The following is a 26,212-nucleotide window of genomic DNA, read 5'->3' as shown; positions in this document are numbered from 1 at the left end:
ATATCAGGAACAGAGCCTCATTTACATATTCTAATTACGGACCCGCCTCTCCAGAGCAGGTTACTTGGATGAGCCCAAACCCACCGCAGCTAAAATGGAAGCAGCCGCATTCATGGTGGGTTGGGTTAGGTTGGGTTACCCGATTTTTAAAAATTTTTAACTGTCCCCCACCCCACCATCCCTCTCTCGCCCGTCGTGGTGGGGGGGGGTAAAATTATCCCCATGCCTCTATTTATAAAGCCAAGGATACTGTATGCTTTTTTAACAGCCTCCTCAATTAGTCCTTCCACCTCCAAAGATTCATGTATATGCACCCCCAGATCTCTCTGTTCCTGCACCCCCTTTAAAATTGTACCATTTAGTTTAAATTGCCTCTCTTCATTTTTTCTCCCAAAAGGCATCACGTCACACTTCTCTGTGTTAAATTGCATCTGCCATGTGTCTGCCCATTTCACCTGTCTGTCTATATCCTCCTGAAGTCAGTTACTATCCTCCTCACTGTTTGCTACAGTTCCCTGGGTTATTAGTCTATGCCACTGGATTACTGGTCCACCAACATAATCACTACACTACCATACCATGTCCAATTTACCCTACTAAGAAATCTATACCCATGTATCATGTTTCTGTTTGCCCGGTATGTACTGCACATACACTCTACATAGGGACACATCCCATTTTTCTATATCCAGAGAGCTAAGGAGCAAATTGGCAGAGCCAAGGCTTGGTAATGCCCATGTGTATGCTGTTATGCTGTTATGCTGTTGTGTTGAGGTACCAAGTGGAGGGCACATGGGAATCTCGCTGTGGGCTGCTCTTGCATGTTTCTTTGTCAAAAACCTGCCTGGCTTGGTCTCTTGGTCATAAGCAGGAGAGACCAGTAACAAATGAAAACCAGGGTTAAAAAGTAGATAGCATACTCTCAACAAAAGAGCTGTTTCCATTCTCTTTTCTAAGTAATAAGCAGTCACATTATTTTAAAACTATGAATGTGGGACATTGCATGTAAATTAAATTGAACTCTCTTTTGCTGAAGATAAAAAATCAGACTTCAAGATTTCATCCGACTACATCTGCCCAATCTACAAAACAAGTGAGCGCAAAGGAACCCTATCGACCACCGGACACTCGACCAACTTTGTTATTGCTATCCTTCTGCCAACAGACAAACCAGTTCAGCACTGGATCAAGCGTGGTGTCGCACTACTCTGTCAGCTGGATGACTAGCACCAAGGACTTTTTAAAGAATATCAAAATTGCACTCAAATAGAACTCTGATTTTATTTTCAGCCACGGCACACGTCATCTATAACGGAGCACTTTAAAGCACCATGTCTCACTGTTTATCTTATTTTTAGTTTTGTTTAAAACTTTTATAGTTATGGTTTTTAAATATTATCTATACAAAGAAAGACTATATTTCTAATTAGCATGGATGAAGATCTTTCTGTATAAGTTCTGGGCTTCCATAAGTAATATGTGGGAGGAAATAAAATTGAAATTCGGCACCCGAAAGAAACTGCCCTTCAAATGTGAAAATGAAATTAAATACCATATGAGATTGATGTTTCTGATCATACAAGCATGTGTAAATAGTACACAACTATTTACAGCAGCATTAGTATAACCTTTTCAGTTTTCCTTCTCTTTTCCTCAAAAATGAATCATCAGTGCTATCAGGCTCAAAATTTGCACTTATTCTGAAATGATGTTATACAAACATACAAAAAAATGGATAAAGACGGCCAGCTGCTCAATTGAATCTGTCCCATTCAGTTGTGTTGCAACTAGGCAATGCAACTCCCAATACTCCTCAGTAAGGTTGCCAACTCTGGTTGGAGGCATTCCTGGAGGTTTCACTGATGTTGAATTATTCCATGGTCTAATAGCCCTCAGTTCAAAAACATTCCTTCTCTCTTCCCCCTTGGATCTTCCACTGGGCATCCTCAGTTTCCATCCCCTTGTTCCCCATTTGCCCACCAGTGGAAACAATCTTTCACTATTTACCCACAGTAAAGTCCCCAGGTTTCACTCACCCCTTTACTGGCTGCTCCTCTCTCAGCACTGCTCCCACTCATTGTTGCTGCTGCTCCCTGCTCTGCAGGAAATGTTGGGCCCCTGTCCACCCCCACCCCATTCCCCGGTCTCACTCTCTTCCCCTGCCAGAGCCCCATTCACCCCAGTCCCCAGTCTCTCTCCCCTACCTGAGCCCTAATATCCTGGCCCCCACTCCCCGGTCTCCCCTTGAACCCCCATCCCTTGGCCCTCATTCCCCGGTCTCCCCCCAGTGACCATTCCCTGACCCCGTTCATCAATCTCCCCCCCCCCTACCCTGAGCCCCAATCCTCTGCCCCCTGGTCTCTGTTCACCCTCTTCCAGCCCACCCTTGCACCTCGCCCTGCTCTTTCTCTCTGCCTCCCTCCCCCCCACCACCACCCCCCCAGATTCCTGACTGTTTCTCCTCCATTCAGTTTGGCTGTCAGTCACACCTAAGTGGGGGCCGACTCTCTGCAGCGGCGGAGTTGACATCACCAAGCCGGATGCTTCTCTGCGGTGGCAGCCAATGACATCGCCCGGGGGGGGCGAGTGGGGAAGTGTTACTGTGGCGAGAAATTTCAAGGGCGAAGTTCTCTCTGGCTGCTGGCAGCGATGGTCGGGAGATTCATGCCATTCCGGGAGATTCCCAGGCAATCCGGAGGGTTGGTAACCTTACTTTTTACTCACCAGCAGCCATGTAATCTCCTGAGGTAGGAATAAACCAGATCAAAAAAACCTTAGGCCAATTTCGAGAAGAAAGAATTTTGTGAAATTCCCCTCCCACTCCTCAGTTCCATGAGGTACTTTACCCAACATCCCACCTACCTTTTGTATGCAGCAATATCGGCCTCCTCCAGGAACTTGTCCAGCTCCCTTTTAAACATTTGCAGCAAATCTGCCCCCATTGCACGATCCAGCAACTTATACCAAAAATCATTGATCCTCTGGGAAAAGAATATCCTCCTGACATGCAACCTAGTTCTATGCTTATGTAGTTTGTACACATTTCCCCTCGTTATCCCAACTTATCTAATTCAAATAATCTGTCGACCTGTACAGTCTAGTCCCTTCTTCATTTTAAATACTTAAATTAGGTCACCCAAAGGTCTAAATTTTTCTAGAGTTTAAAAAAAACAGCAGCTCTCTGAGCCTTTCGTCGTAACTAAGAGTTTTTAAAATCAGTATTAACCTAGTGGCCCTCCTCAGAACCTTTCTATATCACCCACCATGTGAGGGAACCAGAACTGAACTCAGTATTCGAAATGGAGCCGAACCAAGGTCTTCTACAAGAACACTGTGGTGCTCTTTATGGTACATTGTCTTAGCTATACATCACTGTGGGATCGGTGAGGGATATCGTCAGGTGAGTCCCATGGGCGATTTTAACTGCCCACCCACCCAGTTTCCGTCGAGCAGGCAGGGTTAAAATTGCCCCTGTTGTGTTTCATCAGAAATTATAATTCCTTTGTGTGAAATAGTGTTTAACATTCAACAATGTTTTTTTAACAATTCAGCGGGGAAAAAATCAGCTAATTACAATCTGGGATAATGATCTGTTATAATTTTATAAACAGTTAACGGGCCCCTTAGAAAGAAAGAACAAAGAAAGAACTTTTATTGATACAGCGCCTTTCACGAACTCAATTCCCAAAGCGCTTAACAGCCAATGAAGTACTTTTAAAGTCTAGTCACTTGTAATTTAACATGTAAATAGTATGAAGTTTTTAAATCAAGCTTTTGACCACCCAATACTTTTGCAAAATGGCTGAGTATCAAGGTTGTGAAGTTCATTTCATGGATGGGTTTGTCTGTCCTAGTGGACTGAATAAAAGAGAGACAGCAGGACTCTTTTGGTGTGAGGCAAGCTGTATGAGCGTGGATGTCAACTTTGTATCTATCACTTGGAAAATCTGGTGCAATGTCCAGAGGAATTTACACAATTTGAACAAGAGCAAATGGTAAGGCAACAATCACCGGCAGAAACCAGGCCACAGGGACTTACCCCCTCCGATCCTGCTGTCTTCCCCAAAGGTTGCAATTTTAACCTGCCTTATCGAGCAAGCGAGCAGGACACCTGCCAAAAGGCAGTAGGCTCCTTCTTGGGCTCCATTTTAACCTAAGGCATGTGCGTGGAAGCCACTGTAACTGTCAAGCCAACCTGGCGGCAAGCAGAAGAGGCCCAGAAAGGTAAGTCATTTTTTTTTGTTTCCTTGTGGGCCAGGAGGAACAGGAAGGTTCTACCACCAGAACATTCTCACATAATACGAAGAGGGAATTCTGTGGCGGTCAAGGGGTGCGTAGACAACTGGTATGTACGATATATATCATATACTTGGAGATCTCCCATGACATTACTCACAGGTAAGCTGGGACCTGCAGTGTGGTTATTGATTTTTACTGTGGTCCTGCTACAACATAAACATGACAGTAGTTTACCTATTGCTGCAATAGCTCTAATTTACTGAAACAATATACATTGCTGCCTCAAGGTAAAAGTATCACATACCTTACAGATAAAGAGAAGAAAGAAATAAAACACATCTAATAAGCACCTTTCATGACTTCAGGAGCTCCCAAAGCATTTCACGGCAATTAGTTACTTTTTGAAGTGTTCTCATTATTGTAATGTAAGAAAACACAGCAAAGTCCCACAAACAGCAATGTGATAAATGACTGGATAATCTTGTGTGTTTTTTTAAGTGGTTTTGATCCAGGGATAAAGGTTGGCCAGGACAACTCCCCTGCATCTTCATCTGGAGTACTGCATTCAGTTTTGGGCACAGAACTTCAAGAAACATATATTGGCCTTGGAGGGAGTACTGCACAGATTCGCCAGGTCCAAAAAGGTTAAATTACGATGACAGGTTGCATTAACTTGGTTTGTATTCCCTTGAGTTTAGACGGTTGAGGGGTAATCTAATCAAGGTCTTTAAAATGATAAAGGAATTTGATAGGGTAGATACAGAGAAACGATTTCCTCTGATGGGGGAAATCAAAACAAGGGGGCATAATCTTAAAATTAGAGCTGGGCCGTTTCAGTGACATGTCCATCTTTGACAATAAACATGACTAGTCTGCTTGACTAGTCTGTCCCACGGACTAGTCAAGCAACAGCCTTACATAGCCATACTCACAGAATCATACCTTTCAGCCAGCATCCCAGACTCTTCCATCACCATCCCTGGGTATGTCCTGTCCCACCAGCAGGACAGACCCACCAGAGGTGGCGGTACAGCGATATACAGTCAGGAGGGAGTGGCCCTGGGAATCCTCAACATTGATTCTGGACCCCATGAAATCTCATGGCATCAAGTCAAACATGGGCAAGGAAACCTCCTGCTGATTACCACCTACCTCAGCTGATGAATCAGTCCTCCTCCATGTTGAGCACCACTTGGAGGAAGCACTGAGGGTAGCAAGGGCACCGAATGTATTCTGGGTGGGGGACTTCAATGTCCATCACCAAGAGTGGCTCGGTAGCACCACAACTGACTGAGCTGGCTGTGTCCTGAAGGACATAGCTGCCAGACTGGGCCTGCGGCAGGTGGTGAGCGAACAAACACAAGGGAAAAACCTACTTGACCTCGTCCTCACCAATCTACCTGTCGCAGATGCATCTGTCCATTACAGTATCGGTAGGAGTGACCACCGCACAGTTCTTGTGGAGACCAAGTCCCGTCTTCGCACTGAGGACACCATCCAACGTGTTTTGTGGCACTACCACCATGTTAAATGGGATCGATTCAGAACAGATCTAGCAGCTCAAAACTGGGCATCCATGAGGCGCTGTGGGCTATCAGCAGCAGCAGATTTGTATTCCAGCAAAATCTGTAACCTCAGGGCCTGGCATATTCCTCACTCTACCATTACGAACAAGCCAGGAAATCAACCCTGGTTCAATGAGGAATGTAGAAGAGCATGCCAGGAGCAGCACCAAGTGTACCTAAAAATGAGGTCCCAACCTGGTGAAGCTACAATACAGGACTACATGCATGCTAAACAGCGGAAGCAACAAGCTATAGACAGAGCTAAGCGATTCCACAACCAACGGATCAGATCAAAGCTCTGCAGTCCTGCCACATCCAGTTGTGAATGGTGGTGGACATCCCCATCCTCAATGATGTCAGAGTCCAGCACATGAGTGCAAAAGAGAAGGCTGAAGCGTTGGCAACCATCTTCAGCTAGAAGTGCCAAGTAGATGATCCATCTCGGCCTCCTCCCGATAGCCCCACCATCACAGAAGCCAGTCTTCAGCCAATTCGATTCACTCTGCGTGATATCAAGAAACGGCTGAGTGCACTGGATACAGCAAAGGCTATGGGCCCCGACAACATCCCAGCTGTAGTGCTGAAGACTTGTGCTCCAGAACTAGCTGCGCCTCTAGCCAAACTGTTCCAGGACAGCTACAACACTGGCATCTACCTAACAATGTGGAAAATTGCCCAGGTATGTACTGTCCACAAAAAGCAGGACAAATCCAATCCGGCCAATTACCGCCCATCAGTCTACTCTCAATCATCTGCAAAGTGATGGAAGTTGTCGTCGACACTGCTATCAAGCAACACTTACTCATCAATAACCTGCTCACCGATGCTCAGTTTGGGTTCCGCCAGGACCACTCGGCTCCAGACCTCATTACAGCCTTGGTCCAAACATGGACAAAGGAGCTGAATTCCAGAGGTGAGGTGAGAGTGACTGCCCTTGACATCAAGGCAGCATTTGACCGAGTGTGGCACCAAGGAGCCCTAGTAAAATTGAAGTCAATGGGAATCAGGGGGAAAACTGTCCAGTGGCTGGAGTCATACCTAGCACAAAGGAAGATGGTAGTGGTTTTTGGAGGCCAATCATCTTAGCCCCAGGACATTGCTGTATGAGTTCCTCAGGGCAGTGTCCTAGGCCCAACCATCTTCAGCTGCTTCATCAATGACCTTCCCTCCATCATAAGGTCAGAAATGGGGATGTTTGCTGATGATTGCACAGTGTTCAGTTCCATTCGCAACCCCTCAGATAATGAAGCAGTCCGAGCCCGCATGCAGGAAGACCTGGACAACATCCAGGCTTCAGTGGCAAGTAACATTCGCACCAGACAAGTGCCAGGCAATGACCATCTCCAACAAGAGAGTCTAACCACCTCCCCTTGACATTCAATGGCATTACCATCGCCGAATCCCCCACCATCAATATCCTGGGGGGTCACCATTGACCAGAAACTTAACTGGACCAGCCACATAAATACAGTGGCTACATGAGCAGGTCAGAGGCTGGGTGTTCTGCGGCGAGTGACTCACCTCCTGACTCCCCAAAGCCTTTTCACCATCTCCAAGGCACAAGTCAGGAGTGTAATGGAACACTCTCCACTTGCCTGGATGAGTGCAGCTCCAACAACACTCAAGAAGCTTGACACCATCCAGGACAAAGCAGCCCTCTTGATTGGTACCCCATCCACCACCCTAAACATTCACTCCCTCCACCATCGGCGCACAGTGGCTGCAGTGTGTACCATCCACAGGATGCACTGCAGCAACTCGCCAAGGCTTCTTCGACAGCACCTCCCAAACCCGCGACCTCTACCACCTAGAAGGACAAGAGCAGCAGGCACATGGGAACAACACCACCTGCATGTTCCCCTCCAAGTCACACACCATCCCGACTTGGAAATATATCGCCGTTCCTTCATCGTCACTGGGTCAAAATCCTAGAACTCCCGACCTAACAGCACTGTGGGAGAACCTTCACCACACGGACTGCAGCAGTTCAAGGAGGTGGCTCACCACCACCTTCTCAAGGGCAATTTGGGCAATAAGTGCTGGCCTTGCCAGCGACGCCCACATCCCATGAACGAATTTTAAAAATTACCTTGATTCTAATCGACAGTCATATTTTAAATCCTTCCACAAAAAAACTGGTATGTGAGAGCTGAGACTGAGAGAGAAGAGAAGCAAATCATCAATTCTTATTTTGCTGTTAGTAAAATACACGCATGCCCAGTTTTACCTTTCCACTACCTGCCACGACCTGTCCACTCATTCTCTGCTGTGAGGCTGCCTGTCCAACATCCAGTCTTGGAAATTCCACAATTTCCTCCAGCTAAACATTGGGAAGACCAAAGCCACTGACTTCATTCATAAATGAGCCGTGAATAAAGGCAGGATTAAAAATATAAAAATATAATTGTTACAAATGTATACCTTTTAAGGACTTTTGAGGTCAGGCTTCCAAGTTCCCTTCTGAAAAGGTAAAATAGAACAAGATCTGGTAAAGAAAAGAGCTACATTATTTCCTGTTCACTCCTCTCCCAGTGATTTGTGACATTGGATCATTTCCCTGACTGAGGGAGACAGACAAGCAGACAGAAAAAAAATCAGTGCAGTTATTTTTAGCAATTGGTTGAGTCAGTGTCTCAATCTGACAGTGAACCTTAGAAAACAACGCAGTCAAAATGCTCCAGGTTATATTTTGAGTAAAGAAACACTAGGTGAGTAGAAACTGCCAGAAGAGATATTTCTAGAAGCACTGAAAGTGTTGTTAGCATTTCTGTTTAATGGTCAGAGAAAGTGGCATCGAATCAATTATGTTGTTTACTGCAGTCACTAAATATAAATAGAGCAAATAAATCTGCAGGTCTTATGATTCCAGTTAATTTCCACACGATAATTGGAAGTGAAAAACACTAGAAATTCATAGTAGAAACAAGCCTTATACTTCTGCAAACTATCTCTTATCTTAGTTTGACAGTCTTAGTGGTGACAGAACTTTATTTTCTAAGGCATTTTCTCCCCTTCCAGTAACAAAGGGACAAAATATGTGCCACAACTGTTTTTTGGGCACTAAATTGGCACCTAAGTGTCCAATATGGTGGGTAGCAAGCGCACACTCATTACGAGCCTTAAGTGCGCCACCAGCCATATTGGATTGGGCTTCTCCGTGGGGGGGGGGGGGGGGGGAGGGAGGGCACACGCCAGAACTATTTAAAGTGAAGAATAACTTATGTATATCAGATTCCTACACTTGTTGTGGGACATTTTTGTGATATAGGTTTGCCCCAGAGCCTGACTCACCATGTGTTAAACTTGCCCAGCAACTCATGGTACTAACAGACAGGAAGGACCCTTCACCCACCCAGTGCTATTTAAAGGGGTCATGCAATACTTACAGGTTAGTTGCTGGTTTGTCATTTCAGGCCGCTGGTTAACTTCAGGGTGTTTTTTGATACCTGACTCTGGAAAGTTAATTTTGACTGCTGAGAAGAAGATTTTGCTGATGTTGCATTGTTTTTCGCTACCTTATCAATAGTTTGATAGCAGTCATGGGTGGTCTGGTAGGGCTGCCTTTGGGGCTGGGGGAGAAGGGAGAGCAACAAGGAAGGCAACAGAGAGCAGAAGCAGCTCCGACAAGAGGGAGGAGGAGGGCACCGCGCTAGAGACCGTACCCAGATCGGGTATTCAAGGAGCACTTCTATACAAAGGAGTTATGTCACCTGCTGCAACCACAGATAGAGCCTCGCACCAGAGCATGGACAGTACTGCCTGTGGCTGTCAAGATCAGCTTGGCCCTTAACGTATAAGCCACAGGCTCCTTTCAGGCTACAGCAGGTAGCACCAGTGACATATCACAGTTCGCAGTCCACCTGTATCAGGGTCATCGAGGCTCTCTACAGCAGGAGGAACACCTACATCTTGGGTAAGAGAGTACCAAGCTTCACCCGCATGGCAGGCTTCCCCAGGGTGCAAGGTGCCATAGACTGCATACACATTGCCTAGCATGTTCCCCATTACCAGGTTGACATCTTTAACAATTGAAAGAAATTCCACTCGCTTAATATACAGCTGGTTTGTGACCACAGCTGGCATCTGTGCCCTGTATCCTGGCAGCAGTCATGACTCATTCATCCTGTGCCAATCCTCTATGTCGCCTTTATTCCAGCCAGGTTGTCAAATTACAATCTGGCAACTGGGCGACAAGGGCTATCCCCTCCATACATGGCTCATGACTCCTTTCAGTAACCCGTGCACGGCAGCAGAGCAGGCCTACAACGACAGCCACACTGCCACAAGCAACATGATCGAGCAATCGACGTGTTCAAGCAATACTTCGACTGCCTGGACCGTTCTGGAGGAGCTGTGCGGTACACACCGAAGCAGGTATCCAGATTTGTGGTCGTCTGCTACATGCTCGATAATTTTGCCATCATGAGGGATCAACTCTTACCACCACCTGGGCAATGAGAAGTTCAGCAGGAGGAGGAGGAGGAGGAAGAGCAGGAGAGGCATCAATCACCAGTGCCCTTAGCTGCCAGAGCTCACAGAGAGCAGCTCATTGAAGAGTGCTTCACCTAAACCATCCTTCCTATCCCTAGTACATCAACAGTCCCACAATCCTTACCACCGTCCTTACTACCATCATCCGATTGCCTTCCTTCAGTTCAGACTTATGGGGTTTTTGCCCTTACTTCACTACAAATATAAACACCAACATCAAGTACAAAACAAAAATAAATTTAACAAGCAACTCCATTGCATCTGTTCTGACAAAAGGTCTTGGACCTGAAATGTCAACTCTGTTTCTTTCTCCACAGATGCTGCCTCACTTGCTGAGCTTTTCCAGCATTTTCTGTTTTCATTTCCATCTGTGTCTAATTGTTAACAGAAATAATTATGAAGCAGATTACAGAAGGCTACAAATGCTGTGTACTCTGCTGACAGGTCAGCTGAAGGGAGATAGCTTCACATGCATAGTAATAGGGAGAGGAAGAGAATAAAGCAAAGGGAGGAAATGGGAGTTAACTAATTTATACTCACTCCTTTATTTTCATATATCCACAGGACTCTTTCACTACAAAAATACGGTACTCTGTTGGAGTGAAAGGGAACCAAATTTTTAGCTCAGAATCTGACTTAGAACATTCATCATGAATGTGACTACAACAGACGAAGTGTGGGAAGATGAAGAAATAATGCAGCATGTAATAGAACAAAGTCTGTTAGAAATCTGTACACAGGATCCTTGTACGCCTTCTGTTGAAGTGGAAGATTTCAGGTACAGTGCGGTAATATTCTTACCTCTACCCTGTGTCAAGTCACCACTCTTCATTAATTGCAGCGTGGTTCTGTTAGAAGTTATTCAGGTGTACTTAGCCAGTGCTTCCATGCTTTTCTGCAAAAATAAAGTGTTTATTCAGACTATAATTAGCAACAATATTTGCATATGTTGTGTCCATCCGATTTAATAAGAAAATACTCTGGTGGCAAACTTAGTTTCTCCCTGGTGCTCTGTGAGCCATGCCAAGTTCTGGTAGTAGTGAGTCAAATTATGTATGTAACAATGGCCCAGAAACTGCTTAAAAAAGAATGGTGAGCTCAACAGCGCTCACTGTTGTTAGTGGCGAAATCGAGGAGCAAGTTCCGGCGTTCGCACATGCGCAGTGATACGTGGAAATCTGGAACTTGCTCCTCCTGGTTCGCTGGTGATATGATAGCTTTGAATTCAAGGGATATCGCCAGCTAGAATCAGTGGAATCAATGGACCAGCGCCAACTTGCTCATCTCCCCAGCTGGAAAGTAACTAATATCGCCACAAAACAGGCATGCTTAAAAATACCAGGTCTAAACCAAGTTTTAGCAGTGCAGTAAGTCTTAATAACTGCCAAACAACTAAAAATTAACATTTGAAAATGTGGATCTCATTATTTTAAATGTTTTTGGTCATTAAAAAAATGTTTTTAAATTAAAAATATTACAACATTTTTTTTTAACTTTTCCCTTCTGTCTCTTTAGTTTAATTCGATTATTTCTTATCCTCTTTTTTTTCACTGTCTATAACTGTTTTACAAACGATTTTAGTGTTGTACCTTTCACTTCCTGGATTTTACATTCCAGCTTGAAAAAAATGTTCGCAGCTTGTCAAAAATGCTGCAATCTGATTGGTCGAGGGGGGAGATCGATCCTTTCACTTCTCCCATGGGTCCTAGCTTCACTGGAGCTAACGCTGGGCTCTTCTCCACTTCCTATTAGAGGAAGTGCCCGCTGTAAAGACAGCGGTAAGTTAGTGGGTTAGTATGAATCTATAGAGCGGTGAGCAGCATTGGTTCCCTGCTCCGAGCAATTTCTGGGCCATAATCTTTCGGAGTATGCCCAGAGTACTAATTTTCCAGACTTCTAAGCTTAATTTTTTACAAACAGCACCCCTGTCTCCCAATTGAACTACTGACTCCACCAAAGATTCAGTGTCTCTTTCAGACTTTTACCATCATAGAAGCCATGCCTTGCATTTGGTCACCAGCAACAAAACAGTTATTTATTTCAACTGGAAAAGGCAGTAATTTTTTTAACCATTTTATCCTCCTCTTCTCCTGAAGGCACTAAGACTTGTTAGGCATAGCTGCACAGGTACTGGCCAACCCATGGCACCTCATCCAAATGGTTAATTTTCATGATGTGTTGGCATGATACCCATCGTGGAAGGCCTCACAGCCGAGCCCAATCCTGTCTTCACCTGGTGACCACACAAAACCACTTTCTTCCAGGGGTCACCGGATAGTGATCAGGACTATGAAGTTGGTTGACTGTTTTCTCCGCACAGACCAGGATTGAACCAGTGACCTTCACGGTCTGCAGGGCTCAGTATCACACTGGAAGGTTTATTTACCCACTGAAGGAGCTCTGGCACATCGTTTTACATATTAGCACAGAAAAGCTTAAAGAAATTGTGTCAGGGTATTAAAGAGCAACAGATTTGTCCTAATGTAATGTGTGGCCCAGCAACCCTGTTTAGTGACAGATAACATTTAAGTTTCAAACATGTCATGTATTCCTGGTGTTTGCTTGTATCTGGGTGTTTTATCTATGTTTAATATAGTTATTTCATATCAGATCATTTAAAAACAATTAAGGGAAAATGATTGCACAGCTAGATGGTTAACCATCATTGAGATTTCAACACCTAACCACATTGGTATAAGTACCCTATCTCATGCATTAGCAAGTGTAGAGTAGCAGTAAACTCTGAACATATCTGTGAATGTGCAATTCAGATGCATTCTTGCTTTTGTGTGCAGGTTCTTAAAACAAAGTGAAGAGAACAGGAAGATTGTCGAAGCAATAAAGACAGGTGAATTAATGTACAACTACAGATGGTTTGATATTAAACAGAATTTTTACTATCTAAAACTGTAGAAATCTGAGTGAATATTTAATCAGTGGCAGTATATTACTTTGTTGGTTTTTTGCTGTGTCTAATTTATTTTTGAGTTTGGAGTCTCTTAAAAGCAGTAAATCCAGTCAAAAAACACTCGTCGGACATTTCCTAATTTTGTGTGTAGATAGTAAATATAAGGACTAAGTGCATTGAGATCATAAATGTTACACCTTGGTTAACAATGATTTGTGAATTTTAGTTTGCTTTCTAGAAGTTAATGTTTTCCTCCAGGATTTGTCCAGTGAGTTGGCCATGGGGGAGTGGGAGGTGCAAGGGGGCTTACATCAAATTGTATTCCATTGAAACCAATGGGAGCATTCATTCAAACATCAATCTCCACAGGACAAAATACATTTTCCTGCCACTTGCACTTCCAGTGTTTGTCAATGAGCGCTTGCAACAATACATTTATAAATCTCTTTGCATGCTATTTTTATGCAATTATTATTTAAGATTGTAAGAATGATTAGAACAATTTTCAAAATTCTGTCATGTTGATCAATGTGTTGAGAAAGTGCACTGTCCCTGGGCCTGGTGAAGGTCCAGTGCATGTCAACTTTAAGAGAATGAGCTAGTTAGTCATGATAGTTAATTTTGAATGTTTTTGTAAACAATTAGAAGCTAGTTAACTTAACATCTTTGATAGGGAAAATTTTAGAGCCTTTAATTAAAGATGAAATTATTCCATATCCAGATAAACAGAAAATAGTTAGAAATAGCCAGCATGAATTTCTAAGGGGAAACATCGTGCTTGACAAACTTCATAGAATTCTTTGAGGAGGTAATAGACATAATAGATGGGAGAGATGTAGTGCACATGGACTTTGGGAAAGCCTTTGACAAGGTACCACATGGGAGATTATTAGAGACGATTAATGGGTATGGAATTAGGGGGAGAATAGAAAACTGGATTAAAAATTGGTTAGAAGGGAGAAAACAGAGTTGGAGTTAAGGGCAGTTTTTCAGGGTGGTTGGAAATGGATAATGGTGTCACTCAGGGTTCAGTTCTGGGGCCACTTCTGTTCCCTGTGTATATCAATAATTTGGATTTAGGTCTAGAAAGAGTGATGTTGAAATTTGCAGATACCATCAAAATAGGAGGTATAGTTAATTCTTAAAGATTAGAAGCTTCAAAGGGATATTGATAAAATGGGGGAATTGGCTAAAAGTGGCAAATGGAATTTAATGCCAGTATGTGTGAGGCAGTACATTTTGATATAAAAAAATTACAGCAGTAATTATACTCTAAATGGAAGTAGACTTGATGCTGTGGAAGAACAGAGGAATTTGGGGGTACAGGTTCACAAGACATTAAGGGCAGCACCCCAGTTTGATAAGGTTATAAAAAAAAGCTAATGGAATTCTGTTTTATTACAAGGTATAGAATATAAAAGGCAAGAGGTAAGGGGAAGTCTTTATAAAACCTTAATAATACCTCAGTTAGAGTATTGTGTGCAGTATTGGGCTCCACACCATAGGAAGGATATTTGGGTTTTAGAGAGAGTACAATACAGATTCGCTAGGATGCTGCCCGGAATGAGGTAATGCAAATATTGAGAAAATTTGGGTCTTCTTTTGTTGAAGAATACAGATTACAGAGCTATATGATAGAATTGTTTAAAATTATGAAAAGATGGAACTAGGTAGACAGAAGCAGACTCTCTTCAGTGGTTGAAGGATCTAGAATGAGAGGCCATAGATAGAAGATTTACAAGAGAAAGCAAAAGAAGATTCTTTACACAGAGAACTGTGAAGCTATGGAATTCACTCCCAGGGTTAGTGGTTGAGGCAGAAATATTTAAGATTATATTGAATAGGTGGATAAAGGAAAAGGGGAGTAATGGATATGGGAACTAGGCAGGAAAATATGATTAGGACTATTTGCTCACGTGGAGGGTAAACGTTGACACGGACTGGTTGGACCGAATGGCCTGTTTCCGTGTTGTAACTTCTTTGTATTTCTGTGTAAAGAAGATTCTGTTGAGAGGGACATTCTCTGCAAGGAATTCTGTTGTAGGAAACAAGTAAAATGCTCTTTTGATTCTTATAAATAAATCTGTTTAAGACCATGACTAGCCTTGGCCTAGCCATTTGATATGACATTAGATGTAAACTTAAGCCATTCAGTTATTCAGGGTATCTAAATTCAACCCACCTGAAAACATTAACAGCAAACCATCATTCTGAAAGATTTTTATGGTCAGTGAAAGGGGATGACTTAAAAGAAAATTGCTAATTGATAGAGAATTTATTATAGAATCATAGAATCTTACAGCACAGAAGGAAGCCATTCAGCCCATCATGCCTGTGCCTGCTCTTTGAAAGATCTATCCAATTAATCCCACTCCGCCACTCTTACCCCATAGCTGTGCAATTTTTTCCTTTTTAAGTATATATCCAATTCCCTTTTGATAGTTACTATTGAATCTGCTTCCACCACCCTTTCAGGTAGTGCATTCCAGATTGTAACAGCACGCTGCGTGAAAAAAAAATTCTCCTCGGCTCCCCCCTGGTTTTTTTGTCAATTATCTTAAATCTATGTCCTCTGGTGATCGACCCTCCTACCAGTGGAAACAATTTCCCCTTATTTAGTCTATCAAAATCCTTCATAATTTTGAACACCTCTTTTAAATCTCCCCTTCATCTTCTCTGCTCTGAGGAGAACATGGCTCTGGGTGGGTAGCGAATGTTTGTATCATGATGCATAAGGCATCACTACTGTATGGGACAGGCTAGATAGACCAATGGGTCTTTCCCTGTCCAATATTTTTGTATGTTCATAGTATGAGTTTTGAATAAGGGAATCCATGATAATCATCAGGGTTAATTTTAAGAAGAGATCAGAGGACCATAATCAGATCTGTTTTGGACAGAGAAAATTAACCACATAAAAATGACAAGATTGATAAATTTAACAGTTAATGGTCCATGATATACTGTAACACTTGCTATATACATAAAATGCTGTGACATCTTTATATCCATAATATACTTTGACATCTGAATATTCCAGTCATAGTATGGCATTCCGTTAGTATCAGAACACAGTTCAATCTTCACTTCATGCATTGAGATTGAGTGCATTTGTTCTGTGGTATGGAATTTGTGTGCTTGATAATTTGTCTGAATTCTAGAAATTGTTTTCCTATTGTCAGCATCCTGTGAATTATAAGTCCAAAGTATATTTCATTTCTAGGTCAGGAAGCAGTTGTGCGTCAGCTGTCCATTCATTGCTTTGCATTAAACGAAGCCGATGACAGAGGCTGGCTTCCTCTGCATGAAGCAGCTGTACAGTTGAATCAGGCAATTCTTGAAGCCACTTTCCACGGTAACCATGTTAACTTTTATTTTATTGATGTTTGTTTATCTGAAATCAACCATGAAAACATTGATCATGATTTATATATTGATTAATTACCTCTCAACTCTGGTTGCTTCCATAGCAGTGGAAAGGCCACTAGTGTCAACTCATGACAGACAAGGGCTGATTCTGATATCTGTGCCTGAACAGTGAGTGTTGGCAGCTGAGTTGACCATTGGGAGTATCATAGCTAAGCCCAATCCTGCCGCCACCCAATGTTCATGCACCTTTCAGCAGGGGAAGCCTAGTTGATTTTTCTACCTTCAGGATGAGGAGGCCAGTTATAATAGGAACATAGGAACATAGGAACAGGAGTAGGCCATTCAGCCCCTCGTGCCTGCTCCGCCATTTGATAAGATCATGGCTGATCTGTGATCGAACTCCATATACCTGCCTTTGGCCCATATCCCTTAATATCTTTGGTTGCCAAAAAGCTATCTATCTCAGATTTAAATTTAGCAATTGAGCTAGTATCAATTGCCGTTTGCGGAAGAGAGTTCCAAACTTCTACCACCCTTTGTGTGTAGAAATGTTTTCTAATCTCGCTCCTGAAAGGTCTGGCTCTAATTTTTAGATTGTGCCCCCTACTCCTAAAATCCCCAACCAGCGGAAATAGTTTCTCTCTATCCACCCTATCTGTTCCCCTTAATATCTTATAAACTTCGATCAGATCACCCCTTAACCTTCGAAACTCTAGAGAATACAACCCCAATTTGTGTAATCTCTCCTCGTAACTTAACCCTTGAAGTCCGGGTATCATTCTAGTAAACCTACGCTGCACTCCCTCCAAGGCCAATATGTCCTTCCGAAGGTGCGGTGCCCAGAACTGCTCACAGTACTCCAGGTGCGGTCTAACCAGGGTTTTGTATAGCTGCAGCATAACTTCTGCCCCCTTGTACTCTAGTCCTCTAGATATAAAGGCCAACATTCTATTTGCCTTCTAATGCTGCAGTTGCTGCCTTGACTGTAATCCGTTAACTCAGCATAGACTAAGGATTGAACCGGGGCCTTTCTGACCTGCATGGCTTAGTATTACACCATGTGGTGTTTTTACCACAAAGCCATCAGGGGGCAATAATCCACCTTTGAGTGCTCACCCATTAAATTAAAGGTGGACTACCCCCAGTTATTAAAGATGGTTTTAAAGTATTACATGGAATTGTTCCATTAGCCTCACCTTAACTGTCAGCAATCACTAAAAAGCTATTAAATTCTGCACTTAATTCCTTTTTATAACTGGGTTAAGTTTCTTGAGTAATATGTAGAGGTGCAACAAGTCTGATGGCTCCCACAAATAAGTAGTTTCCTTACGTAGAAAGACAGAGGTTAAAGAAGTCAGCTTATAAAAAGTTTGGGTACTTTGACATTTTGCCATCTGCTATTTTGAAGACATTTCATTTTTTTGCTGCAGAAACTGAACTACATCGAAATGCATATATAAAAGTTACAACAGGGAAACAGGCCATTCAGCCCAACCAGTTGGCACTTAACTTCCACGCGAGCAAATAGTTCTAAACATAATTACCCATCCTATTCCCATATCCCTTCAACCCTTTATCTTTCTTCTACCTACCTAATCTATTCTTGACATAGTTTCTGCCTCAACCACTAACCCTGGAAGTGAATTCCACAGCCTCAAAACTCTCTGTGGAAAGAAGTTTCTCCTGCCCTCTGTTCTAAATCTCTTACATTTAATTTTGTATCTATGGTCCCTTGTTCTTGATCCCTCTACTACTGGAAACAGTCTGCTTCTATCTATCGTGTCCCATCCTTCCATAATTTTAAATATTTCTATTATATCACCCCATAATCTGCATTGTTCTAATGAAAAAAGACCTACTGTTTCAAGTCTATCTTTGTATTTGTATTCCCTCATACCAGGCAGCATCCTAGTAAATGAATGTTGTACCCTCTAAAGCCTCAATGTCCTTCCTATAATGTGGATCCCAATATTGCACACAGTACTCTAACTGAGTTTTTATTAAGGTTTTATATAGACTCATCATTACCTCTAGGCTTTTATATTGTATACCTCTTGAATTCAAACCTAGAATTCTATTAGCTTTTTTGTGACCTTATTAACCCAAGGTGCTGCCTTTACTGTTCTGTGAATCTGTGCCTCCAAGTACCTCTGCTCTTCCACTGAACCTACTTCCAATCAGAGTATAATTACTGCTGTTATTTTTTTTACCAAAATGTGTCACCTCACACTTACTGACATTGAATTCTATCTGTCACTTTTTAGTCCATTCCCCCATCTTAGCAATGTCCTTTTGCAGTTTCCATTGGCCTTCTAAGGAATTAACTAAAACTCCTATTTTAGTATCATCTGCAAATTCCGACACTATTCCCTCTAGGCCGATATCTAAATCATTTTCTGTCAGTAACACACTGATACTTATGCTGCTGACCACTGCCGTTCATTACTGTGTTCTGGTTCATATAATTAGCACTACAATTGTAAAAAGTAGAGTTGAACACTGTAATTGTGGAAGCCATGCATTGCTTACAATGGTCTACACTGTAGAACATTAAATAGCTTTGTGACTGAAATTGGGATTTCTGTAATTTTGGATGGGGTAAATACCAATAATTTTGGATGGGATACATTCGGAATTTTAAAAAGTTATGCTAAACCTTTATAAAACGCTGGTTAGGCCTCAGCAGAAGTATTGTGTTCAATTCTGGCACCACACTTTAGGAAGGATGTCAAGGCCTTGGAGAGGGTGTAGGAGATTTACTAGAATGGTACCAAGGATGAGGGACTTCAGTTATGTGGAGAGACTGGAGAAGCTGGAATTGTTTTCCTTAGAGCAGGGAATGTTAAGAGGAGATTTGATAGAGGTGTTCAAAATCATACTCTTTTGATGGAGTAAATAACTAGGAAAAACAAACTGAAAGAAATAGAACAGCAGTGGGAAACATTTAAAACGGTGATCAATAGAGTCCAGGAGAAATATATCCCACTAAAAAGCAAGAACAAACTATCCAGTTATGATACACTATGGCTAAATAAAGAAATAAGGACAAAATTGAAATTTAAAAAAAGACATAGACAACAAAGGAGATGAAAGGGAATATGAAAAGTTTAGAAAAGAAGTTTAAAAAAACAATTTAGGAAGGCAAAGAAAAACTACAAAATTAAATTATCAAGGAATATAAAAAGAAATAGTAAAGCATTCTACAGACACATCAATAACAAATGAAAAATCAGAATAGGGATAGGGCCACTAAAGGATACACACGATAAACTCACAGGTAATAACAGCAAAATGGCTGAAATATTAAATAATTACTTTGCCTCAGTATTTACCAGGGAGACTAATATGGTGGGCGTGACATTAGAAGAAGAGATCAAAAAAGATATAAAGATTTAAGATATAAAGGGGGGAGATAATCAAACTTAGAGAGGATAAAACCCCTGGTCCGGATGGATTGCATCCATGCATATTAAAAGAAGTTAGGGAAAAAATAGCGGAGGCACTATTACACATATATAAAAAATCATTAGGAAAGGGAATAGTGCCAGAAGACAGGCGGACAGCTAATTCCTATATTTAGAAAGGGAGATAAAACCAGTCATGGAACTATAGACCAAATGGCTTAACGTCGGTGGTAGGAAAGATAATGGAATCCTTACTTAAAGGAAACCAAAAATATAATATGAATCATCAGCACAGGTTCCAAAAAGGAATGTCAGGCTTGACCAACCTTATTGAATTCTTTGAAGAAGTAACAGAAAGGGTAGACAAGGGTAATGCCGTAGATGTAATGTATTTGGGTTTTCAAAAGGTCTTCGATAAGGTTCCACATAGTAGACTCACAACTAAGGTCAGAGCATGTGGAGTCAGGGGACAAGTAGCAAAATGGATAACAAGCTGGCTACACAATGGAAAACAGAGAGTAGGAGTTATTGAGATATATGTTGCTGGACCAGGAGCCACAAATGTGAGAAAATGTGAGGGAAGAAAGCAAATTGTATCATTTTTCACAATGGCAGCAGTCAAAAATAAAATCCTTTTCACAGATAAGAACATAAGAACATAAGAAATAGGAACAGGAGTAGGCCACATGGCCTCTTGAGCTTGCTCCACCATTCAATCAGATCATAGCTGATTTTCGACCTCAACTCCATTTTCCTGCCTGATCCCCAATTCCCTTGATTCCCCCTAGAGTCCAGAAATCTGTTTATCTCAGCCTTGAGTATATTCAACAACTCACCATCCACAGCCCTCTGTGGTAGAGAATTCCAAAGATTCACAACCCTCTGAGTGAATAAATTCCTCCTCATCTCAGTCTTAAATGGCTGACCCCTTATCCTAGTTCTAGACTCTCCTGCCAGGGGAAACAACCTCTCAGCATCTACCCTGTCAAGCCCCCTCAGAATCTTATATATTTCAATTAGATCACCCCTCATTCTTCTAAACTCCAGAGAGTATCGGCCCATTCTACTCAACCTCACCTCATAGGACAACCCTCTCACCCCAGGAATTAATCTAGTGAACCTTTGTTGCACCGCCTCTAAGGCAAGCATATCCTTCCTTAGATAAGGAGACCAAAACTGTACGCAGTACTCCAGGTGAGGTCTCACCAAAGTCCTGTACAATTGTAGTAAGACTTCCTTACTTTTGTACTCCAACCCCCTTGCAATAAAGGCCAACATTCCATTTGCTTTCCTAATTGCTTGCTGTACCTGCATGCTAACCTTTTGTGTTTCTTGTACGAGGACACTCTCTCAACACCAACATTTAATAGTTTCTCACCATTTAAAAAATATTCTGTTTTTCTATTCTTCCTACCAAAGTGAATAACCTCACATTTCCCCACATTATACTTCATCTGCCACTTTCTTGCCCATTCACTTAATCTGTCTACATCCCTTTGCAGACTCTTTGGGCCCGATTTTACCAGGGGTGCGGGTACTCGGCGGGTAGGCCAGCGCGCCCGGTGAAATTAGTGGGTTGCCCGCGCTATCGTAGCAGGCAACACACTAATTGGATCCACTTCCCTGCTCCTCCGGGTTCCCCGATGCTGATCTGCGCGTTGGGCGGGCTGCGCATGCGCAGTAAGATCTGTCAGCTGGAGGCGCTCTATTTAAAGGGGCAGTCCTCCACTGACAGATGCTGCCACGAACAGCAAAAATTACATCATGGAGCAGCCCAGGGGGAAGGCTGCTCCCAGTTTAATGATGCCTCACCCCAGGTATCATTAGATGGGGTGAGGAGGAGGGGGGGGACAGAGATCTTCCCCCCGGCGGGCGGGAGGAAGCGGCCCACCTCTGCCACCAAGAAGGCCTGGCTCGAGGTGGCAGAGGGGGCCACCTGCGCCACCAACATATCGCCCACCTGCATACAGTGCAGGAGGCGCTCCAATGACCTCCGTAGGTCAGCAACAGTGAGAACACGTAGTCTTTCCCCTACACTACGCCTGCCACAACACTGCCCCCACCCCACATCTCCTTCGGCACTGCCAACACTACTCTGTCACATGACCCCTCATACCCACTCAAACCTCATCCTCAACTTACCTGCACCTACTCACCTCGCGAGTACTCACCCCGCCACTACCACGCAACCCAATCCTCATACAATCTCATGGCTCTATCTCATACTCACCCTCTCATGCATCTCTCTCACGGCCAGCCTCACTCAACCTGCCACCACCTGTGCTGCAGCCACAGGGCATGCATCACATATGTGCAGTAGGCAGCGTAAGGCAAACGTGTCGTGATCATGAAGGGGATGCACAAGGGTGTTTGAGGGATTGTCATGGTTCTTACTTCAATTGAATTAAAGAACAACTCACATCACACATTACATTGGCACCACTACTGCCATGTCTTCGCGAATCCTGTCCGGTTTGTGCAATAATGCCCGCTCCTGGGTATCCCTATGAGGACCCACCACTGATGCCACCCAGTGTGTCACTGCAGAGTGGGTGTAGGTGTATTTGCAGGGTTCTTCTGCGCAGACGACTGAGAGACATCGGGGATGTCCCCGGTTGCAGCCTGGAAGGCTGTGGAGCAGAAGTTCGGGAGGGCAGTGGTGACTTTGACAGCGACAGGTAGGAAGATGGTGCACGGGCCAGCCACGAGCAGCTCGGCATGAAAGAGGCTGCAGATGTCCACGGCTACATGTCGAGTGACTCTGAGCCTCCGTGTGCACTGCTGCTCAGAGAGGTCCAGGAGGCTGAGCCTCGGTCTGTGGAACGTGTGGCGAGGGTAGTGCCCTCTGCGACTCATCTCTCTCTGCGGTAGCCCTCCCTCCTGCTGTACAGGTGGATGTGTCACAGCACTCTGTTGTGGAGCTCCACGTGTCAGAGGTGGACGGCGTGGATGGCGAGGCTGGTGAGGCTGGTGATGCCGTTCGCCCTCCGAGGAGGTCATGACTGCAGCTACGGCGGCCCCCATCCGCAAGATGTACATCTGAGGGGGTCCGCAATGTAGGTACATGTCTCCGGACCCCGGCGTAAGTGTGCAGGTTGGTGACTTCGACCATCAGGAGGAGGGTGGTGGAGGCCAAACTTTGTCCCAAGTGACAGAGCGGCCTCCTGCAATGGCTGAGGGTCTCCCCCCACCCCACCTGTCAAATGGACCTTTGCAGCTGCCACAGGCTGACGGCTGCAACACGTCCATTTCAACTGGGACTGTTTCCCCCAGTGTGTGAAACAGTCCCATGTTTATCCAAAATCACACACAGTCCCTTAATCAGGTCAGTTAATGACCTGAACAACCAAAGTTAATACACTCAAGTGGCATCCCGCTGGCTTTAATTGCCTGCGGGATTCCCACCAGCGGGGGCTGCGCAAGCACCCCCGCACGTCAGCGCGGAACCCGGACGTGGGCGGGATCGAGGCGCGATCCGGTCACGTGCCTGGATATCGGGATTTTCGGGGCCCCCCCGCTGGAAACCCACAGGAAACCCGACGGTAAAATCGAGCCCTTTGTGTCCTCCCCACAGCTTACTTTCCCACCTATCATCAGCAAACTTGGATACATTACACTCAGCCCTTTCGTCTTAAGTCATTAATGTAGATTGTCTATATCCCTTTGCAAATTCTTTGTGTCCTCCTCACAGCTTACTTTCCCACCTAGCTTTGTATCATCAGCAAACTTGGATACATTACACTTGGTCCTTTCGTCTAAGTCATTAATGTAAATTGTAATTAGCTGAGGACCAAGCACTGATCCCCTGGTTCCCCTTTATCTACCCTGCTAGTTACATCCTCAAAAAACTCTAATAGGTTTGTCAAACACAATTTCCATTTCATAAAACCATGTTGCCTCTGCCTAATCACATTATGATTTTCTAAGTGCCCTGTTACAACTTCCTTAATAATGGATTCCAGCATTTTCCCGACGACTGATGTCAGGCTAACTGACCTGTAGTTCCCTGTTTTCTCTCTCCCTCCTTTCTTGAATAGCGGGGTCACGTTTGCTACCTTCCAATCCGCTGGGACCGTTCTAGAATCTAGGGAATGTTGGAAGATCATAACCAATGCATCCGCTATGTCTGCAGCCATCTCTTCTAGAATCCTCAGATGTAGGCCATCAGGTCCAGGGAATTTATCGGCTTTTAGTCCCATTAGTTTCTCAAGTACTTTTTCTCTACGATAGTAATTACTTTAAGTGCCTTAAGTGCCTCACTCTCATTAGACCTTGGTTCCCCACTATTTCCGGTATGTTTTTTGTGTCTTCTACTGTGAAGACAGATACAAAATATTTGTTTAATGCACCTGCCGTTTCCTGATTCCCCATTATAATTTCTCCTGTCTCAGCCTCCAAGGGACCAACATTTACTTTTACTACTCTCTTCCTTTTTACATACTTGTAGAAGCTCTTACAATCTGTTTTTATATTTCTTGCTAGTTTACTTTCATGTTCTATTTTCTCTCTTTTTATCAATTTTTTGGTCATCCTTTGCTAGTTTTTAAAACTCTCCCAATCCTTAGGCTTACTACTCTTCTTTTAATCAAATACTATCCTTAACTTCTTTAGTCAGCCATGGGTAGATCACTTTTCCCGTGGAGTATTTATTTCTCAATGGAATGTACACTTGTTGAGAATATTGAAATATTTCTTTAATTGTTTGCCATTGCTTTTCAACCGTCATACCCTTTAATTTGGTTTCCCAATCTACCTTAGCCAACTCACCCTTCATACCTATGTAATTGGCTTTATTTAAGTTTAAGACTCTAGTTTCTGACTTAAATACATCACTCTCAAACTCAATGTGAAATTCTATCATATTATGATCACTATTCCCCAGAGGATCTGTTACTGTGAGATTACAAGTTAACCCAATCTCATTACATAATACAAGATCTAAAATAGCCCGTTCCCTGGTTGGTTCCATGATGTATTGCTCTAGGAAACTGTCTGAAATGCATTCCATGAAATTGTCCTCCAAATTACCTTTGCCAATTTGATTTGCCCAGTCTATATGAAAATTAAAGCCCCGTACGATTACTGCATCACCTTTGTTACAAGCTCCTATTATTTCATGATTAATACTCTGTCCAACAATATTATTACTATTAGGAGGCCTATAAACTACTCCCGCCGGTGTTTTCTGCCCCTTGTTATTTCTTATTTCCACCCATACTGATTCTATTTCCTGATCTCCTGAGTCAAGATCCTTTCTCACCACTGTCCTTATGTCATCCTTTATTATTAGACTTATTTAGCTCTTATCCGTATGCAGGAAAAGTTTAGCTATTGAGTTTTAAAGTTTTCAGTCAACATTACTCTTACTGTTGTAGTCCATTATTACATTAGTTAGAAGTAGTGTTAATTAACTCAAAATCTTAATAATCCTGCTTTAGCAATTTCTACTGTTATGTGGAAGAATTTCCTTCAGTGTATGGTATTGAACATTCTCAATATGATGGTTTTTAATGTTCATGTTTTTTATCTGTAATTCTAAACTGAAATTATTGTAATGCACTGTTTTAATAAGCATTGCAATCTTGTTGGGAATTCCATGCACAACAGCTCGCAAATCTGGCTTTCCTTATAAAAAGAGTTATACAAGTATCAGTGTAACTCACATTTAAAATTAGAGTCGGTGCCAACAGATGCAAACACAAGGGACATCACTCTAGCTATTAAAACAAAACATGGTGAACATTCTCCTCTTTTTAAAGTAACAATCATTACATTTTACTGCCTGACACAGCATGGAGTTTGGGTGAGGTTGATAAAATGTTTTTATTTAATTGTGTTTTGAATTACCAAATTTATGTTTTTATTTCTAACTAAGGTTCCATTTTGTTGCAGCTTCTCATCCTAGTACACGGGAGAAGAAGACCCTGAAGGGTGAAAGTCCTCTGTTCTTGGCAGTTGAGATGAACCTTATAGATAATGTGCAGTATTTACTTGTGAATGGCTGCAAACCTAATTCCAAGAATGAAGAGGGCAACTCTGTTTTAGTAGCCGGTGAATCTCTCTTTAAATCTGTGTTACTTAGTTTTATCGTGGATGAGGATTGAAGTCTAAATCAATTTAATTATTTACAAACTCCCTACTTATTGCCGTCTCCTGTTCTAATGTCAGTATGGTTAGGTTTTTTTAATATTTGTTATTCCTGTGGTTTCCGTATTGCTCTATTCCTCGGTTTTGCA

The 26,212-nt window shown here is 42.9% G+C and overlaps 2 protein-coding genes across 2 annotated transcripts in view; both read left to right on the top strand.

Annotated features, from left to right (window-relative positions):
* dnah12 (dynein, axonemal, heavy chain 12) overlaps nt 1-2,173 on the top strand; it is a 239,166-nt gene extending 236,993 nt beyond the window's left edge. Inside the window, exon 74 of the mRNA XM_067998764.1 lies at nt 1,037-2,173. Within this exon, the coding sequence (XP_067854865.1) occupies nt 1,037-1,227 (191 nt within the window). The 3' untranslated portion in view covers nt 1,228-2,173. The remainder of the gene's footprint in view (nt 1-1,036) is intronic.
* A 6,261-nt stretch (nt 2,174-8,434) lies between these two features.
* asb14a (ankyrin repeat and SOCS box containing 14a) overlaps nt 8,435-26,212 on the top strand; it is a 35,463-nt gene continuing 17,685 nt past the window's right edge. The window contains exons 1-5 of the mRNA XM_067998763.1: nt 8,435-8,512; nt 10,860-11,073; nt 13,091-13,143; nt 16,427-16,558; nt 25,869-26,027. Coding sequence (XP_067854864.1) covers nt 10,946-11,073; nt 13,091-13,143; nt 16,427-16,558; nt 25,869-26,027 — 472 coding nt within the window. The 5' untranslated portion in view covers nt 8,435-8,512; nt 10,860-10,945. The remainder of the gene's footprint in view (nt 8,513-10,859; nt 11,074-13,090; nt 13,144-16,426; nt 16,559-25,868; nt 26,028-26,212) is intronic.

This window comes from Heptranchias perlo, chromosome 17 (assembly GCF_035084215.1).
Source record: "Heptranchias perlo isolate sHepPer1 chromosome 17, sHepPer1.hap1, whole genome shotgun sequence".
Classification (NCBI taxonomy): Eukaryota; Metazoa; Chordata; class Chondrichthyes; order Hexanchiformes; family Hexanchidae; genus Heptranchias; species Heptranchias perlo.
Note: the sequence above shows the minus strand (reverse complement) of the source record. Positions and strands in the feature narration are given on the sequence as shown.